The sequence below is a fragment of the Vombatus ursinus genome, unplaced genomic scaffold (genome assembly GCF_900497805.2).
Source record: "Vombatus ursinus unplaced genomic scaffold, bare-nosed wombat genome assembly UNPS02014832.1, whole genome shotgun sequence".
Lineage (NCBI taxonomy): Eukaryota > Metazoa > Chordata > Mammalia > Diprotodontia > Vombatidae > Vombatus > Vombatus ursinus.
In genome coordinates this window covers 38,453,495-38,473,580 of record NW_020954610.1, presented here as the reverse complement: position 1 = coordinate 38,473,580, position 20,086 = coordinate 38,453,495, and the positions used below count along the sequence as shown (strand labels likewise).

Here is a 20,086-nt window from a genome sequence, read left to right as displayed (position 1 = left end):
AGTCACCAAAGGCCACATGCAGAATGTCAGTGAGCACAATCATTCTAGGAGTTCAGCAGGAAACAGGCGACATGCCTATTTCATATGGAAGAACAAATGTCCCTAAAACTCGGTTTGGACACAGAAATGAAAGTTTGGTTTTAAAATAAGTGTTTCAAAAAGCTGAAACAGAGGTAGAAAGTGTTCATTATTTTCCTGACATGCTTTCCCTGGGGAAAATTCATTCCTTTTTTTTTTTTTTAAATTCCCTGGACTATTCCAAGTCCCAAATGTTAAAAAGCAGTTCTCCTTACAGAACTACAAAGACAACACTGGTAAGCATACCAAGCAAGCGACTTTGATGCTCCCCCTCTCTGGGAGCCTCATGTTGCTGTTGCTTCTACATAAGAAGCAAGCTTCTGTCAGGTAAAATAATGTGTTCACTATAGGCATGCACCCTATCTTACATGACAAGCTCTACAAACATGTATAAGTTAGAGTGTGTACCTTAGCTCCCTGTTTTAAAGATCTGATAACAAAATGCTCAGAAAGTTTTATTTCTGAAAAAAAAAATGTAAACATTTCCCCACTTCGCTTCTATTTTTCCTCCTTTGAGGTGTCTTTTTTAATCTGAAAAAGCAGTTAATTTTTTTTTCTGGCCACTTAACTTTAAAGGCCAAAAATGCAGTTTTTAGGTTCGTGCTCTACTGTTGACATAGTGGTTTTTAGCCTTCGTAGACACCTAAGTTCAGTACAAGGTATGTAGTGGTGAAATTTGTGCCGTAAAAAATATGGCAATATGTTTTCAGGGTGGTACAGTAATCCAATTGCTTATGCTCTCTAAAAGTGGCCGCTATGAGGGTGCTCTCTGAAATCACCTTAGCAATTTTCATCATCATCATCATCATCATCACCTGTTGAGTACATTTATCTTTCTAGATCTCAGTGCAATTTTCCCTTTTTTTTGTAACTCTTGCTCCTGTGAGTGGGGGTTTTACATGAACATGGGAAGCAGAGACCTTTAACCCACCAGCAGGTTTCAAGACGTAGCTGCTGTCAGGCACCCATTCAAACAAAACATAACAGAGGAAAAGCCCTGCCCATCCGTGGCATTATGGTACCGTAAGATGATGTGAACAGAAAGGATAGGAAACCCTGATCAAGTTAGTGAAGTTAAATTCAAATCTGAGCTGCTTGCATACCAGTGATCCCATCTTGATCATGATTTCTTAGCCTGTACTTGGCAACAAACAACATAGATCTAAATAAGCAGGTTTATAACATGATGCCGAAGGGGATCTTTGATCTCAACTTTAAAATATGTGCTTAACTCACTTGACTTTTGTAACAGCAAATAAAAGTACAGCCTGGGTTCAAAAAGAAGAATTCATATAAAGAAAGTTGTAAAGGGGTTGAACTTAGCATAACCTATGACAGAAAGGTTTGTCTTTAGCTTAGTGGAAGTTGAATGTCTGCATACCCACCGCCTAGGAGTCATCTCTGTTTTCCAGTCTTTTGAGGGGTGATCATGCTGTAGTAGATGTGATCTTGCTTCCATGAGAGAAGGCTATGTTATCCATTTTTATTTCCTAAATTAATGTGATTCAGAGAGTGGTTTTGCTAAGGAAATTTAAGCACACTCAGCGTATACATCAAAAAGGAAAACAAAAACAAAATTCTGAGAGAGATAGCAAGCAGAACGGCCCTGGCATCACTATGGGATAACCACAGGTCGACTCACCCAGTCAAACATATGTACACCAGTGTTTTGATTCCTTAAATTACTACCCCTTTCCCCTGAGCCCACCCTCTCAATCCCTCCCTCTCCCTCCCCCCTCCCCCCCAATGCATCTGCTCTCCCTCCTTAATCAGAGATGGTTTAAGACTGTTGACTCTGAAACCTCAGGTATATGTGCTTAAAAAAAATGCAAGGAGAGAAACCTCTGAATGTCGACTGTACAGCAATTGTCTTCCTGTGCTGAAAAGTGGGCCACTTCTGGGGCTTGGATTTGTTTTTTTTTTTCCCCAATTTGTCTGTTTGCCTCTGAGGGTCTTTTTTCTTTCTTTCTTTCTTTTTTTTTTTTTTTTTTTTGTCTTTTCTGCTGTCCTGACCTCCCCTGGTACATCCAGGTCTCACAAAGGATTTGCAAGGGACTTTTTAGATCGCTTGATCATACTGGGGTGGAACTCAGTGTGACGCCGGGCATGCTTGGTCAGATGGTCACTCCTCATGAAGCGCTTTTCACACAGCGGACACCGGAACTGCTTTTCACCGGTGTGGGTTCTGTAGTGGCGGGTCAGCTCGTCTGAGCGGGAGAACTTTTTAAGGCAGTCCGGCCACGTACAAGGAAAGGGTCGCTCACCTAGGAGAAGGGAATCAAGACAATATGAATTTTAAAAAATATATATTTTAAAAGTCACAGGATCATAGACCTAGAGCTGCAACAGGCCTTAGTGGTCATCTAGTCCAACCCCCTCATTTTACAGATGATAAAACTGAGGCAAACAGAGGTTAAGTGACTTGCTCAAGTCACAAAGATAGTAAGCATCAGAGATAGCATATAAATCCAAATCTTCTGTCCCCAGAATAAGTATTCTTCCTCCCATTCCATAATGCCTTCCGTAAATCCATGTGGGCTCAATACCATGGTCAATAACACTAACTTGGGAAAAGCAATGATATAATGTACCTTATATTTATATGGCATTTTACTGATTATAAAGGGCTCCCCCCCCCCGCCAAAATTATTAAGTGCTTTCAAAGAGATTCTTTCATTTGAACCTCGTAACAGCTCTGAGGCAGGGAGGGCAATTATAATCATCTCCACTTTACAGATGGGAAAACTAAGGCTCAGTACTTACTTGACTGAGGCCATGCAGCAAGTGGTAGGATTAGAACTCTAATCTAACATAGTCCTTTTTCATTTCTTCCAGCTTCCTGAAGTTTGATAAATTCTTCAGGGAATAAATACATAAATAGAACTGGTATTTGGCACTTTTCCCTGGTCACACAAAATCTTGGGAGATTAGAGGAACTCTTCTTTTTTCTTCATATTGAGTAAGGAACATATTAGTCACTAGTTTTTTGGGTTTGGTTTTTTTTTTCTTTGTTTCATTTTGTTTTATAACTAATGAAAACCTAAAATTGCAGCCCTATACCATATTTCACAGTCAGAGAATCTTAAGGTTGGAATAGACCTTATGGGTTATCTAGACCAATCTACCACCTACTGCTGGAATCCTTCCTCCAACATAATAATAGACAGCATTTATATAGTGCCTTAAGGTTTGTAAAGTACTTTACAAATATTGTATCACTTTTACTCTCACAACTACTCTGGGAAATAGGTATGATTATTATCTCCATTGTACAGATAAGAAAACTGACACAGAGGTTAAATTTCATTCCCAGGATCACAGAGTTAGGTAATATCTGAGGCTGGATCTGAATTCAGATTTTCCAGAGTCCAAATCAAGTACTCTATCTACCATACCACCAAGCTGCCCACTAGGCATGTGTCTACCAAATGGTCATCTACTCTGTGATTCAATAGTTACTAGGGATAAGGAATGCACTACTTATTGAGGCAGTCTATCCACTAGCAGTCTGTTCAACTGTTAGAAAGTTCCTTCTTATATACGCCTTGCAACTTATCCCATTGGTCCTAGTTCTGTCCCCTAAAGCAGCACAAGGAGGATCTATTTCCGCCCTTTCATGTGAAGACCCTTTTAAATATTTTCAGTTTCACGTCTCCCCTTAATTTTTCATACTTTGGGGTCGATACCCCTAGTTCCTTCAACTATTCCCTATCAAGCTTAATTTCCAGACTCTTCATTAGCTAGCTGCCTTCCTCTGGGTACGCTCTGGTTTGTCATGGTCCGTCTTAAAAATGTGCTGTCCTGAATGGAAAACAATATCCCTGATGTGATCTGATCAGCAGAGAGCTCCATGGGACTGTTAAACCCCAGCATTGGGGTAGGAATAAGAGTGAGGGCACGTGAGTACACATTTAGAAAGGCCTCATCCCCATGAAAACAAAGAGGCTAAAGGAACTTAATAAAAGGAAAATCTGCCCCCCTCCCCTTTTATGAGGATTTCTCCCCACCTGCCTGCCTACTCCTCCTGCCTTTCCAAACCATGGTCAAAAGTGCCATTGATGGGAGATTTTGCATACATAGACCCTTCTTCTCCACTGAACTTCCTAGAGGCTCCTTTGGTAGGTGCAAGGAGTGACTATTTTTCTCACTCCCATCCTCACCTTCCTGGAGCCCAGAGAGACTCACAGAGGCTGGGAGCTGTCCAGCGTGGTGCATCTGAATCATCCAAAAATTATTCATTCTTTTTCCTCAGATTCTCTAACCTGTGCCAATGAGATGCAGAAATAAGGATAATAACAATAATAAAAAAAATAATAATAAACTCTATCACCTTAGGGGCAAGCTATAATTAACTACATGCTCCCCTCTCCCATTTTTTGTTAAGAGGGACATTAATCATAAAGAACTCTACCACAGGTTTGCTCTCATCTAGCCTAAAAGACAGGCCAGGCTAGAAAGTAATAACTGAATTACTTCACCCAAGATTGGAATATCTTTTTATAGTTGCAAGCGAACCACGGAACACACTCCAAACCAAAAAGCTATGCAAGTAAAAGGTAACTATAAACCTTTGAATCCTGAGTTCTGCATATGAAGGATTAGATATTATAGTAGAAGTTGGGTGTGAACATTTAAAAGCAACGAATGAATAAATGAACAATGAATGAATGAAAAGGCATTAATTGCTTACCATATGCCAAACACTACACTAAATGCTGGAGATACAAATATAAAAACATAGACAGTTGTGGGCCCCTTGAAGTACTCATAATGGCAACAAGGTTTAAAATAGCTCATATCTTTTGCAGACTCCAGGGGATTAAACTGTACTGTATATTACTCAGTTTAGAAATGTTGCGCTCAAAGGTATTAGACTATCCAATGCATATGTGTACTCCTTGAGGGCAGAGATTAGGTCAAATATTTCTTTTTATCTCTTCCTCACCACCCCCACCCACCCCCACCCCCACCCTATAGGGTCTAGAAATGCTGAGCACGTATAAGGTGCTCAATAAATAAATACTTATTTACTCTAAACTGAATTAAACACAGTTGGTTCTGCCTATGATGCTGCCCACTCAGACGAGCAAAGGGTTGAATGATGTCCCACTACCAATCTACTCTAGAGTCAATGGACTGCTACAAAGAAATATTCTACTTGTTATTTCATCTTGAGACTAAAGATAAGAATTCTTAGCATACAGAAACAAAAGTAGTTTAACAATGCTAATCTAGAACAGTGATTTATGGAGAACATATTATTTTAAATTTCTTATGTTAGGAAGACAGCTTTATAGTAGTGATATACATTAGATATTTCCCATGAGCTGGAAACAGATATATGAAATAGTTGGATCAGAAATGTATATGCATCTCATTTAGAGGTATTTCATAAAGACTTACAGTCAATCAACCAGTTATGAAATTTTGTTAAAAATTTCAGGATTGCTCCCCTAACAGGTATAGTTTCATGTTTGTTTGTTTTTCTAAACTCAATTGCTTCTCAAACAGCCACTGTCACTGAGTCATATCCCCTATGCTCAAAGCATATGGCAGAGCAAAAACCCATAGAGCCATGAGCCATTGAAGGCCGCCAGCATCTTCTGCTAGGCTTCTTTGGAAAAGAATAACTCATAAGTTTCTTCCTCACCCTGCAGTCACAAAGCTGATTTTCAGTGCACTGGGAGAAAAAAAACCCTCAAATAAATCCCCAGAGCTATCTTAAAGAAAATGGTATTAAATGTTTATCCATCTTCTGGCATCCTCTTGAAAGGACAATTTTGAGGCACGTATCTAAACTAGCAAACATCCTCTTTCCACCTAAAGGCCAATCTCTCCATTTCTCAAATAAGAATGAGAGAAATTTGTGCATCCTATTATATAATTTACACAGCACTAAACCAACATGCTTTTAAAAAAATATGCCATATTATTACCTATAAGTGAACTTGTATTTTAGGCCTGGAAAACTAAAGAAGAGAGAAGAGAGTTAGGATGTCATGGCATCTTCATAGAATCATAGACTATTAGCACTTGGGAAGGGACCTTGAAGAACATTTAGTCCAATGCCTTCATGATACAGATGGAGAAACTGAGGCCCAGAGAAATCAAATGATTTGTCCAATGTTACAAGTCAGTTAGTGGCACAGCCAGGGACTAGAACTCCAAATCTTCTCAATCTCAGATGAGCTCAGCAGGAAAACATTCAACATTCCTAGCACTGAAAGCATCATTTTCTTTAAGACAGTCATACACCAAAGAAACTGTCCAATAGAGCAATTTACAGTCTTCCATAATACTAACGATCATTTACATCAGAATCAGAACTTTTCCTTTTGAAAAAGCTGACCACACCTATCAACAATGCTTTGTATCTATTACCAAGAAAACACACTCAGATTCTATAAATACAACAAATTCAATCTTAAAGAAAACACTTTTGGATAACCTAACAGGCATTCTAAACTTTCACTGTTTACAAGCTGCTCTCCTTCCATTTATTTCCATACTGAATTGAAACTCTCTTAACAAATACTGAGCAGAAGGAAAAAAATCATAGAGAAAATTGCTTGCTGTACCAGGTATAGGCTGGGCCTTTTTTTTTTTTTTTTTTTTGTAACAGTTATCTACTTCCCAGGGGACTCCTTTGTCTTAAATTCACAGTTGCCCTTAGTAAGTTCAGGCAAACTGGAAGACGTATTCTTTTTCTAGATAAGGATTCTCCCACTTTCCATAATTTTTTAAAGAAATTACTTTACCTGGTGACTAGCTGACTGAATTTCAAATTAAGCTGATTCTTCTTGGTCAAAGTCCTGAAATGAAATCTTGATGTTTGATTACGGGGAATGCATTAGTGATGGACAAACTCAAAGAAGAAATTAGTAGACTCTTTTCTACTTTTTTTTTTTATACTCATGTCCTCTTCAGGCTTAGCCATCTGCAATCCATCCCAGAATCAGGGAGGCCAAGACTATTTCAGGAGTGTCTCCCCATACCTTCATCACCATCTACTACCTCCCTCTTCTTTCCCTTCAATTTTCCTTCCTCCAATTCAGGTCGGAATTAACTTTGGTAAAGGTAGAGATCAGAAAACTTCTAACGCTTCTATTCCTATTCTTTAGAAGCATCCTTTCGAAAAAAATCTTAACCGTGGAGATTTTGGCACTACTTTGAATGCGAAGCAAACATCAATTTCTGTCGAGAATGATTGTTTTTGGCAGATTTGTAGGAATGAGACTTTTTTTTTAAAGACATGGTGTTTAGTGATTGCTTAAAAGCAACCACAAATGCACTGTAGAGGAGATCTTAATAGGGAGTTCTGAGATGTTTCTTAAGGTCTTCCAAACTGGGTACATGGGCCATCTGAACATATATTTTCTAAAAGATGAGTTCATCTTTTGTAGAAAAATGACTCATTTACTAAAGGCTACTAAAGAGACAGTGAGAATGGTCCTTGGAGACAGGAAGACTTCAAATCCTATCCCTGGTTTATTTGAGGTATGTTGTCCTGGGCAAGTCATTTCACGTAAGCGCCCTAGGGAAACGTCTCTAAAAGTGTAAGGTGAAGAGTAGATGCTAAGCTACATTGGCAGAGGGAGTTTTCTCACTGGGAGTTTCTTATATTAATGGAATCACATCTGTTCCCTGTCTCCAAAGCTTCTTCCATGTATTGACAGGAATGCTACTTTCTTAGAGCCTATACCAGCAGAATTCCAGCAAAGCATCCAATATGGGTACAGGAATGACCTAGGTACCAGGCTAGTTAAGTTTGCAGAGGTTTATAATCAGAAGACTGACCACAATGGTCATAGATTTACAGCTGGGAGGGTGCATGAAGGTCATTTTTAATGAGGAAACAGGCACAGAGAAATTAAGTGACAGAAGTGGGATATGAATCCATGTCCTCTGACTCCAAATCCAAGGCTCTTTCTACTTTATCATGCTGCTTAATGACTATAATGATTCTAGGGAGGCCACAAGATGGGTGGAGGAATTGAGATCTGTATTAGTGGTTATGGACCCACAACAGCAAATTCATGGATCCCTAAAGCATTGATATGTAACTGGAATACTTCCTAAGCCTTACCAATTACCATGCCATGTCTCCTTGACTGGGATCACCTTCTCTACTTCCTCTCCATTCCTGGGTTCTTTACCTCTAATAGGTCAGTATGTATTATTATTTATCATTTATCATACTGTTTGAATCTAACTTTATGTAATTAAAGATTGTTTGAATGTCAGGATGTTCCCTGACCTCAGTAACTCTCTAGGAATGCCATAGATGGTTACAAGGAATTTTGGGTTCTCTCAGTTTCTGGATCCACCCAAAACATTCTTATTCTGTGTCTCCACACTCAGGTCTTATTTTATAAAAGTCTACCCAACCTCATGTTATGGGTTCACCCAAATTTTATTGAATGTTTGCCTTTTCCGATATCCATCTCAATCTACCTTGTTTTCAAGTTGCCCTCTGGGCAAAATTGCTTAACTGTGTTCCTGTGATTCATGTGCAGGTATCCTTGTCCAAATCCTATATAATATATACCTCCTAGAGCCTAGAGGAAAGGGGAGTAACATCTCCTTTCTGGCTTGCTCCCCTCTACCAAATAACCTAATAAATTTTTTCTAAAACTATTTCAGATTTTGGGGTTTATTCTTGCAAACAACATCAGTTTTTGCTTTAGTTTGCTGGGGCCCAGGACTCTCTAAGCCCTGCTTCCATGCCACCATAAGTACCCACCTCACCCCCTTTTCTAGCTTCCCTTTATGTGCAGTCTTCCCCCACTATAATGGAAGCTTTAAGGGCAGGCGTTATCTTGCTAGCATTTGTATCCTTAGTGCTTAGCATAATGTCTGGCACATAGTAAGCACTTAATAAATGCTCACTTATTAACCCTATCTTTCTATCTTTCTCTAGCTATCTGTCTATGTATCTACCTTTCTAAGCTCTCTATTTCTGTCTTAAGGGCCCTTCCATCTTGATATGGCAGAATGGTCTTGCCTTCTAAAATTAGTTGAATTGTAAAGCAACTTTTCCTAGATTTAGTGCATCTAATTTCCTTTTCTCCTACCCATCCCCTTCCTCTTCCTTTTATTTTCTATCTGCAAAAGAAAAACCTTTCACATCCGAGCTGCCAAGACAGCAGTGCCAATGTTGTTGGCCAGGGAGAGCACTTACTAAGAAAATGAGCAAAACAGAAAGAGGAAGAAAGAGGAGCAAGTCTCAGAGAAACACACAAGCTCAAAAGTTCTTGTCTCTGGGGCTGCTCCTTTACAAATAGCTTTGGAGGTGCCACAAGCCATCAAGACAGCTTGTGGATCTGAGAATAGAGAAATACAGTGATCCATTAACAACTGGAACTCTTCGAGATGTAAAAGCAATAATTACTTGCAGATACAAAATCCAAGTAGTCATTTTTCCCTCCTAAAAGTGCAAAATATTCCAGTTCATGACCAAAAAAAAAAAAAAAGTTTGCAGGACCTTCATGAATGGAGAACACACTTACTTCTTTGCTAAAGAAATCATTTCCACTCACGCTAATTCTGAACAACTTTGGGGAAAAAAAACAAACCTGTTTTCTAGAAGAATAGATGACTAAACAGAGATGTAAAGATGAAATAGTTTGATATGCTTAAAAAAAAATAACACTGCCTGAATGCCAATAACCCATTTCATCATTCAATCTTGTGTAGTAATCTAATCCTCTCTGTGACTTAGTTTTCTTACCTGTAACACAAAGATTTAGTAGGGCAACCAGACAACCCATGAGAAGATCTTTAATGAGAATTTCAGATCCAGAGCTAGAAGGGACCCCAGATACAATCTAGTCTAACATTTTATTTTGCAGATGAGGAAAACTGAGGCCCAGTGAGGCCCTTAATTGCCCGAAGTCACATAGGTATAAGCAACAGAGGCAACAATATGAATTCAGGTCCTCTTACTCCAGAGCCAGGGCTTTTTCCAGTGTACCAAGCTGCCTCTTTCCCTTATCCCAGTCTTGGAAGTCCAGGAAGTGCGAGTACACGTGACATTCCTACTCCCTCGTTCTAGCAAGTCAATATCCTGTAACACTAACCATAACCTTAAATTTGCCTTGTGGTGCCAGACTCGGCATTTACTGGCAGTGGAGGGGGTATGTGTGTAGCAGCAGTAGTTTGTTATTTTTAAAACCACATATGACAGGTATGTATATATATGTGTATATGCCTGTATACATGTAACATATACATATGTATAATATACATGCATGTATTAATCTGGTGGCACCCATATACAAGTGTGTATATATGTGGGGACACTGCCCCTCTTCACAGTATATTTATATTTTTTCCTAATATCGAACTTGGAACCTAGAAAGCTACTTTCCTTGGAAATGGATTATGAGCCATAATGGAGTACCCTGAACATGAAATCGGCATTTACAGTAGCAAGTATTTAATTCTTTGTATCCCCAGCACCTAGCATGGTGCCTGGCACATAGTAGGCATTTATTACTTATTGAATGATGGACAGGAGGAATTGAAACAGTATCTGAACCAGGGAATTCCTGAAATAAAATGGTGGGAGAGCTACTAGCCTATGCTAAGTGATTGTATAGGATGGTAGAGCTCTCTTGGAGAGAGATCATGGTAGCCTTGTTTGCAAAGTAGAATAGGGAAGGCTAAGACATTAGTTTAAGGCCAAAGGTCAATAGTGGAAGGCATTTCATTAATAAGGAAAGATGCTTTTGGCTAGTAAATTTGCTTTTGGCAAACCAATTAGGACTAAGGATAGAGTAAAACATCATAGCTCTAGAACTGAAAGAGCATTTACAGGTCATCTAATTCAACAACTTTATCTTACAGAAGAGGAAACTGAGGCTCTGGGAAGTGAAATCCTGCCCTAGGGCCCTTAGACAGCATCGAGTATAAGCCTCTCATTTCACAAATGAGAAATCTAAAGGCCAGAGAAGTAAAGGAGTTTGTCCTACAGGTAGTAAGTAGCCACTCAGACTCAGAAGAACCAACCATCTAGAGGAACTTGTAGAAAATGAGAGTTCTCGTACGTCTAGGGCTCCCATACCCACAGCGACAATCAGCAGAAGAGAAGGTCAAGAAATCAAGCGCCTATCCCAACCAAAATCTATATCAAGAAAGGCAGGACTAGAGCACATTCTGCCTAGAGGGATATGACCAGTTGGCCCCAAGAAGATTGGGAAGAAGTTTAACCAGGGCAGAAGATCGACTAGGAAAAAGACGGGCTAAATTCTCCACATATCTGCAAATCTGACAAAGCTGAACAGTTAGTAACTTTGTAACCTCATCGTCTGATTATTATTTATACTGTTCTCTCCCCTTCCCCCCTATCTTGTTTCCCTCAAAGAAAAAAAAGCACCGAGTCACCTACTTGAGTTCCAAAGCTGACTCTTCTATTTGTTTTCTATGTGACCTTGGGAGGATCACCTAATCTCTCTGGGCCTCCATTTCTTTATCTATAAAATGGGGGAGGTTTGATTAGATGACCTCTCAGATCTCCCGATCTAGACACAGGAGCTTACTGACTGAGGGAGGGCTGTCTGGCCTCTTCAGAAAGCAAGTCTCAGAAGGAGAGGAAAGGCCTGTGTCGTCTCCTGAAGGCTGAATGGGTACAGAGGAGGAGAGATGGGCATGAGAAATCAGCAGGGGAGGAGAAAGAACCTCATCTAACAACTTGCAGAAAGAGAAACACCAGCCTCAGATATTTACTAGCTATGTGACCTTGGGCAAGTCATTTAACCTCTATTTGCCTTAATTTCCTCATCTGTAAAATGGGGATAATAACAGCACCTATCTTCTCTTAACTGGTGTGAGGATCAAATGACATAATATTTGGACATAGTAAGCACTACGTAAATGCCAGCCAGTAATCATTGTGTCATATACTTTTTAAGTTCAATTCAGCTCAATTAGTAAATTCATCAAACATCTAGACTTAGTATTTCTCATTTTCTAAAAACTGAAAGTTTAAATCTATGAACTCATGGACCTATAAAACCTATCCCAATTTATGTTACGCCCATGTGATACGATATCAACCAATTAATCTGCAAGTACTTACTATGTGCCTGCTACGGCCAGGCACCTGTATCAGGTGCTAGGGATACAATTACAACAACAGCAACAACAACAACAAAATTAAAGGACCCCTACTACAAGAAGCTAAACCTTACTTTTCAAACAAAAATACAGATTAAAGCTTCTTGGTATCATTAGATGAAAAATGACAAATTAATTCATGGTCATAAAATTCAGAGCTGGAAGGACCATAAAGACAGACTTAGAAGGGACCTCAGAGGTCATCTACTCCAATACATTCTTTTTACAGATGAAGAAACTAAGGTCAAGGTAGGCTGTGCTCCTTCCATTAGTACCATAATGCCTTCACTTTGTTCAACCCCACTCATCTTTAGAGATGAGGAAACCAAGGCCCACAGAGATTAAGTGACTTGCTCACAGTCACACAAGTATTAAGTGTCAGAGTTAGGATCTGAACTCAGGTAGGTCCCATGATTTCACATTCAGCAAGACACTCCAGCACTCTTCCTACTGAACCATGAGGTCATCTAATCCAACCCCTTCATTTTACAGATGATCTAAGAGACTTGCCCAGGAGGTCTTCAAAAGCATCTAGTAAAAGACCCTTATTTTACAGATGAGGACAATGACACAGTGTCAGAGAGATAGAAGTGATTTGCTCAACATCACACAGCTGGTGGCAATGTTGGACTTAAAAACCTAGGTCACTGGATTCCCACTTCTATATTCTTTCACTTCAGTGTCTCAGAACACAGTAAGACGCCCCCAAAGTAGTTGGTAACATTTGAACCATGTATGTGTTAAAAAACACAGAGACAATGAAACAGGGATATTACAGCTAAAAGGGCCCAGTGTTCTTAATCTTTTTTTGTGGTGGAGCCTGCTGGTAACCATTTTAGAAATTTCAGGTTTGGAAATCAGCAAATCAGAGCTTGATTTACTGTTTTGTTGATTGTCTAGACTTAAGAAAGTGATGGATAAAATGTTAATGATGCACATTAATTTAAAAGTGTGTAGGGTGCCATACACCACACCCCCACCACAAAGTTAGTTGTTAAATATTTACCAGCACATTATTGCATGGAACCCTGTAACAGTCTGGTGAAATCTATGAACTCCTTCTCAGAAAAATGTTTTTGAATGCATAAAATAAAATATATAGAGATTACAAAGTATAACATACTGAAATCACACATATCTGTATATCACATATCTAATGTGATATATATTATATTGAAAGACAATTATCGGGGGCAACTACATGGCGCAGTGGACAAAGCACCGGCTCTGGAGTCAGGAGGACCTGAGTTCAAATGTGGCCTCAGACCAAACACTTGACACTAGCTGGGTGAACTTGGGCAAGTCACTTAACCCCAACTGCCCAAAAATTTTTAAAAAAGAAATACAATTATCAAAATATTTATCAAACAAATTCACACACTTTGGTTAAGAACTCCTGATTCCAACTATGATCTCTTCTGACTTCATCAAGGGAAATACTAAGTTTTTCTCCTTTCATAATACTGGAAGCTTAAAATGATTCTTAGTCACCACCTAAGTATATAAATTGTTCTCACCGGTGACACGTATAAATGAGGTAGCTAAGTGGGACACCTAGCCAGAATGACATTTGGCAAAGAAGAAAATAATCCAGAATACTTTTCAGCTGCAAGCTGGGGTCCAAGTTGTTGGTCAGTGAATGGTCTGAAAGACCATTATTCTTAGCTGCTATGTTAAGACCTTTGGGTTTGATGGATAGATGGGTAAAGAAATGATTAAGAACTTGTTTATAAGGCTAGAATGACCCTAAAGTAATAGTTTTCCAACTTTTTTTCACTTAGGGATCCACTCTTTCCTTTCCCATAATACAGAACTTAAGCTTCTCAAGACCACCAACTAACTGACTAGGAACAGGAAGGAGGCATTTTTTTAATGTTACTATAAAGGGCATAAATTATAAAGACATCTTTGTCATGAGGATAAGATTATTTCTAAGGTCTTTGATGTCACTTACATTCTTAGTACCCCAGATAACTCTCTAAGACTTAAAAGTTACAGTTCATTGCCAACTACATTAGTCGAGAGACTCTACACCAATTCTCTATAATAAAAAGCCATAGGCCTCATGTGTATATAGAATGTATACACACATGTAAATAATACCAGCATTTGATATTAGTTTGTACCAATTAGTACAAAAATTGGTATTTGTATACCAATATTCGTTATGTATTTACCAACATATAGGTGGAGTCAATCAAGCTACACGTTACAGGAAGGCTCCAAGCCTCTCTTGGACAGTGGAGGGAAAGGAGGTGGGCCTATCCCTTTTGAACCTTCTCTAGGGCACAAGATGCCTTGCCTAAATTGTGTCATCAGCTTTCAACAAAAGGCCACGATTCATCTGTAATTCAAATGTAAAGAAAAAGCCCTGACGAAGAGAGGACCAGCTTTCACAGATTATATCCAAGACACAGTTCTAAATATAAGCTTTCCTTTACTATTTCTATTGTAACATCCCCCTACCCTGAGATATAGGGGATAAAAGTCTTTTATTTACTGCCACCCTGCACCCCAGACCCAGCATGGGTTGAGGAGATTTTTCAACTGGATAGCATCACCTTGACCATGACCACCCAATTTCTCTTTGGAGTTTTAGCTCTCCCCTTAGAACTGCAATGCCTCTTATAAACTGAGAGGACAAGATCAGGAAAATAGCCTAGGGGGTTCATAGGATCATAGTTAGAACTGGAAGGTCCAGTAGAAGTTACTGAGTCCAACCATCTCATTTCACAGATGAGGAAACTGAGGCCCAGAGAGGATAAACGACTTGCCAGAGGTCGTACAGGTAATAAGTGCCTGAGGCAGGATTCCAACACAGGTTTTCCTGACTTTAAGCCCAGGCTCTACCCATTACAACATGCCGAAAGGTCTAGGTCACCCCCATTCAAAAGCCTGGCATTAAGTACCATGACCACCAAATGGCCAAAGCTCTGGTGTGTGCATCTCTTTTGACATTCCTTCTCGTCTTTTCTCCCTTAGGTAGAAGGTAGGAAGACACTTTACCCAAGAGTGTTAACGTGGACTAAATCTCATCTGAAATGCTGAAGAACCACTCAAGGAAGCACTGCCCCACAGTGCCCTTAGCCTAGGCTGTGGTGCAATGTAAGACAAGAGAAATTACACAGAAACAGGACCCACAATCTCTGCTAATAAGAGTGATTTTCACTACACATGCATCTACAGCTAATGACAGTCAGCAAATAAGACTGGCAATAAGAGGAAAAACAAGGCTGTTCTGCAGCACATCCTTCTCCCTTCATTACTGATGTTCAAACAAACAAACAAGCAATGGTCTCAAAAACCATAAAGCCTCACAATAGTGTCAGTGTAGGGCTCTGAGCCATTTCTCTGCGTGTGTTTTTAGGAGCTATTTTTAGGTGCAGGGTTTTGGATTTTTTTTTTTTTGCCTCTTAAGATGATTATGGTGCTATGGTTGTGTACAGTGCAGTTAGCTACCTCCTAAACTCCAATATAAACTGCTAAATAAATAATTCAGTTGCATGTACTATTAAGTCTTTATTATTACATAATATGATATATTAGCATATAGGACACAAATGCTCATGTTAACATGAGATATTTTTATCCATATCTCCAGGCAATTAAAAAAAAAAAAAGAAAGAAAAAACCATCTTAAAGTCAGATCAAAAGAGTACCTAACTCAAGGCTCTTATCCATTTACTCCACTTATATCTTTGGAACTAAATTCCAGAGAACCCTTAAGTAGGGGCTCCCAAAACACAGATCTTCAAACAGCTATGGGTTACTTTTTCTACTAAAACATTGTTGCTTGATCTTAGGGCTTATGGCTCTAATCCATCCCGAATGGTAGAATGTTATGACCTTGGAAAGGACCATTGGGCTCATCGAGTCTAATACCCTCATTCAGCAGATGAGGAAATAGCCTCAGAGAGGTGACCTAACTTGTCCAGGAAGAAAGGCAGAGCATGTCAGAGCTGGGGTTCAAATGAAAATCTAGCATTCTTTCTATGTCTCCCCCTTCTAATCCCTCCTGCACATCTTCCTCCCCAAATGGGGCAGAACAAACAGCTGAGGAAAGTTCTATTTTATTCCATTCTTGGACTATACTATCTGCAGGTTTAAATGATCTACAGACACTTGGGTTATCTTTGGATGAAAGGTGTGGCTTCTGCTCTGACGCAAAGGAGGAGGCAAAACTCAGTAGATAAAGAAAAGGAAGGATAAGAGTAGGCAAGGCCTAAAGTTGCAAGATTACGCCGGCCCAAGCTTCTTCAGTCACAACCACAAGCCATGCTTAGAGAGAGCAGTAACAGAGAAATGATTGTCTGACTTTGGGATCAGGTCCAACTGGGCCTTGGGAGAGAGGGGTGGGGTCTATCCCCATTGGCAGGAAGCCCGGATAATCCAACCTGGATCCCTCTAATGTCCAGGCTCAAGACTCCTGGGAAAGACTATGGATGCTTCCATTGCTCAATGACTTACCTACAACAAGCCCCTTCCTTAGTCCAAGGTGTCTCAGGCATCCCAAGTCACACGATCGTAGATTTAGAGTGAGAAGGAAACCGGAGCCAGCTCGTCCAATCCTCTTATTTTACAGAAGAAACTGGGCCCCCTCAAAATTAAATGGGTCAAGAAATACCAAGAGGCAGAGCCAGGAAGGACCCCAAGTCCTTTTTGACTCCATATCCCTTACTCCTTTCATAATGCCAAAAGAACATTTTTCTTTCTTTTTTTTTTTTTTGGCTAGGCAATCGGGTTAAGTGACTTGCCCAGAGTCACACAGCTAGTAAATGTTATGTGTCTGAGGCTGGATTTGAACTCAGGTCCTCCTGAAATCAGGGCCAGTGCTCTATACTCTGTACCACCTAGCTGCCCCCAAAAGAACATTTTTCAAAGGCTGTTATCAGACTTGTCTGAAAGTTATGGCTGGAATATCTGAAATTTTAATCAAAATATGAGGAAAGCAAATGGTCATGGGCAGCATATGTGAATTTTAAGGAGAAAGAAGTTTTTTTCTGAGAGCCCTCCTCTACTACTACAAAGAGCCACTCATCTTGAAAAGGTGTTAGCAAGTTAGGCCAGGGCCAACTTAGACCCCTACCCCTCTTATTCAACAGTCTCTATACACTTTTTCAACATCAAATATTTAAAGGTAGAGTGAACCTTAAAAGTCACTGAGTCCAAATCTTTCATTTTATAGATGAGACAATTGAGCAATAGAGTGATTACAGGATCACACATTCAAAAGAAAGGGGTCTTAAAGGTCACCTAGCCCAACTCCCTCATTTTATAAATGTGGCCCAGAGAGGTTAAGTTACTTGCCCATTGTCACACAGCTAGTGTCTGACGTGGCATTCATTCCCGAGAAGCCAGACTTGGCAAGAGAGATCTTATGCTGAATTTCTGCATCCATTTTGGCCTTTTCTGCCTCACTGGTACACTTGGCAGGAACTCTCTCTCCCAGGGGACTGCTTGGATAAGCCAGAGGTGAAAAAGGTAGGACCTAGATTAACATTTGCTCATACTTGCCTTAACATAAAACAAGATGGTCCACATTTCAGATTTTGTTTGTCCTATAAAGCTGAAATTCCTCTCCCACAACTTTTTTTTTAAAAAGGTCATTCTTAAATTTGCTTTAGATTTTATCTATTTACTTTCTCAATCACCATAAATGTTTAATTTGGTTATTCAGAGACAGATTCCATTCCGTTGTCCAAATGTCCTGTTATTTTCAGTTTTATCCAGAAGCAGAAAGGCTGGTTATTCATGGGTAGATAGTAACCTCTTAGACTCAGCAACTGTCATATAGGTATGCCGGATACAGCGTCCAACATCTTTAGACCTCCAATCTCAGGGCCTAATTCTGAGTTCCCCTTTCCCACATGCCACATAAGATTTCCAATAGTCTTATCACTAAGCTTAGGGAAAAGGACTCCTGGTAACATGCCACATGCATACACTTGACTTGCAAATGGAAATAAGTGGCTTTCACTACTAGAAGCATGAAAAATATATGTCTCCTTTTCTTTCTCTCTCTCCTTATGAGTTCTCTCTGTGGGAAAAGCCAACTCTGAAGGTCAGAATGCACCAATTTTTCATTTGCTCCAGTGATTTGCTGGAGGGAAAGGTTGAGGCCAGCATTAAACATAAACATAAAAAAAAAAAAAGAACTGCTTAAAACGGCATCCAAATGTACTCTCCTTGCCTTCATCAGTCAAATGGCATTAAGGACATTCTGATGTAATGAAGGCCCTCAGGAAGGGCGGGGGTCAGAAAAAAAGGTGGCTGTTCATGTGAGCTTTGCTATAGGACAGCCGAGGGAGTGCCCAAATACCCAGAGATCAGGGGCCACCAGGCCCTGGGTGGCAGCCTCCAGATGAACTTCTGTAGCTCAGCCAGCTGAACCATCACCATTTCACCCAGCTGACAGGAGGTGATATAAGTCCAGGGTGTTAAACCCTGGACTGGACTGGGCTATGTCAGGCCCCAATAAAATCTTCTTCTCAGAAATGTCTTTACCAAAAGAACAAATTTCCATCTGTTTGGGTAGGCCCTTTTTTCCCTCAGAGACAGTAGTTAAGTTTCAAACAAGAAAAGGCACCAGGACTGTAGTGTGAAGCTCAGGGGGGTCAGGATGAAGCGTCCTGCTCCTTTCCCTTTTTGCCACGTTTTTGGGCTTGTGGTTCACAGCACTAGAAAATGCCCTTTCACAATGATCAACCCAGTAAGGATTTAAGGTCTCAAACTCTGTCCCAGCAGGAGTTAGAACAGAATACTCACATTTGTGCAGTTTTCTGTTGACCAGGCTTTTTACGTACATTATCTCATTTGATAGGCTTGCTAGAGAAACATTAGACAAGAGAGGGTTGGGCCTTATGAGGAGAGGGGTTGTGGCCACCGTGGGATGAAATTCAGAGAGCTTTTTTTTTTCCTTCTGGGTGGGAGTAGCTGAAGGAAAAACTGAAGAGCAGGAAGTAATGATTACTGGACATGGAGCTTATTCCATCCAGAATGCTAATAACTGTAAAGTACCAAGTAATCAAATTGGTGGGTTAGAAAACAAGCTCACTCCAGGGCCTGCCAGGTTGTTTTTAAGGACTCCTCAAAGAATAGATACAGGGAAATAATCTGGCCATATCCCCTTCCTCCCCGGCCCGGTGAAACTGCTCAGGAAGACCCTTTGGCTCACTCTTTTCCCAATACATAATGTGATTATCCATGGGAAATTCTATCTGGGAATTTCCCACAGATATTACAGAATAGTTGGTTCTTGGAATATGCCTATGGTGTTAGGGCAGGAATGTAAATCTGATGGATACTCATTTTAGGAGGCCAAAAATCTATTGTCCTCAGGTTACACTCTTCCTCTAATGTGCCTGAATTGAAATGGGTGTTATACAATAAAGACATCACCATGCTTAAATTAATTCCTATACAGGATCATGGATATAAATTTGGAAGGGACCTTAGACACAATCTGGGCACAGAATCATAGAATCTGAGAGTTGGGACATCAGTAACCATGTAGCCTAACTATACACTAAAGGAATCCTTCCATCACACGACCTGAGAAGTTATTGTTCAGCCTACCTGTGCTCAAAGAGCTCAAAGGAGGGGGGACCCACCAATGCTTGAAGCCACCCATTCTCCATTTTTCAAAAAGTCCAATCCCCTCATTTTATAGATGAAGAACTGAAGACAAGTCCAAGATTACACTGGTAGTGACAAAGCTGAGATACAAACAGGGCTGGTGACTTGAAATTTGGTGGTCTTTCCACTATAGCACATTATCACTTTAATAACTACCTCTCACCCCCCGCTTCTCAAGTCCCCCAACAGCTGTACTTTCCCTCTTTCTACATATATTTTGAGAAAACAATCAAGGAAAATGGCTTCACTGAATAAT

General features: G+C 40.0%; 1 protein-coding gene across 2 annotated transcripts in view; it reads right to left on the bottom strand.

Moving 5' to 3' along the window:
* Positions 1 to 2,014: 2,014 nt before the first annotated feature.
* KLF9 (Kruppel like factor 9) overlaps positions 2,015 to 20,086 on the bottom strand; it is a 42,632-nt gene continuing 24,560 nt past the window's right edge. The window contains exon 2 of one of the 2 annotated variants that reach the window (XM_027839490.1): positions 2,015 to 2,342. In XM_027839490.1, coding sequence (XP_027695291.1) covers positions 2,113 to 2,342 — 230 coding nt within the window. In that variant the 3' untranslated portion in view covers positions 2,015 to 2,112. The remainder of the gene's footprint in view (positions 2,343 to 20,086) is intronic. The other variant, XR_003567072.1, reaches the window with a different exon arrangement.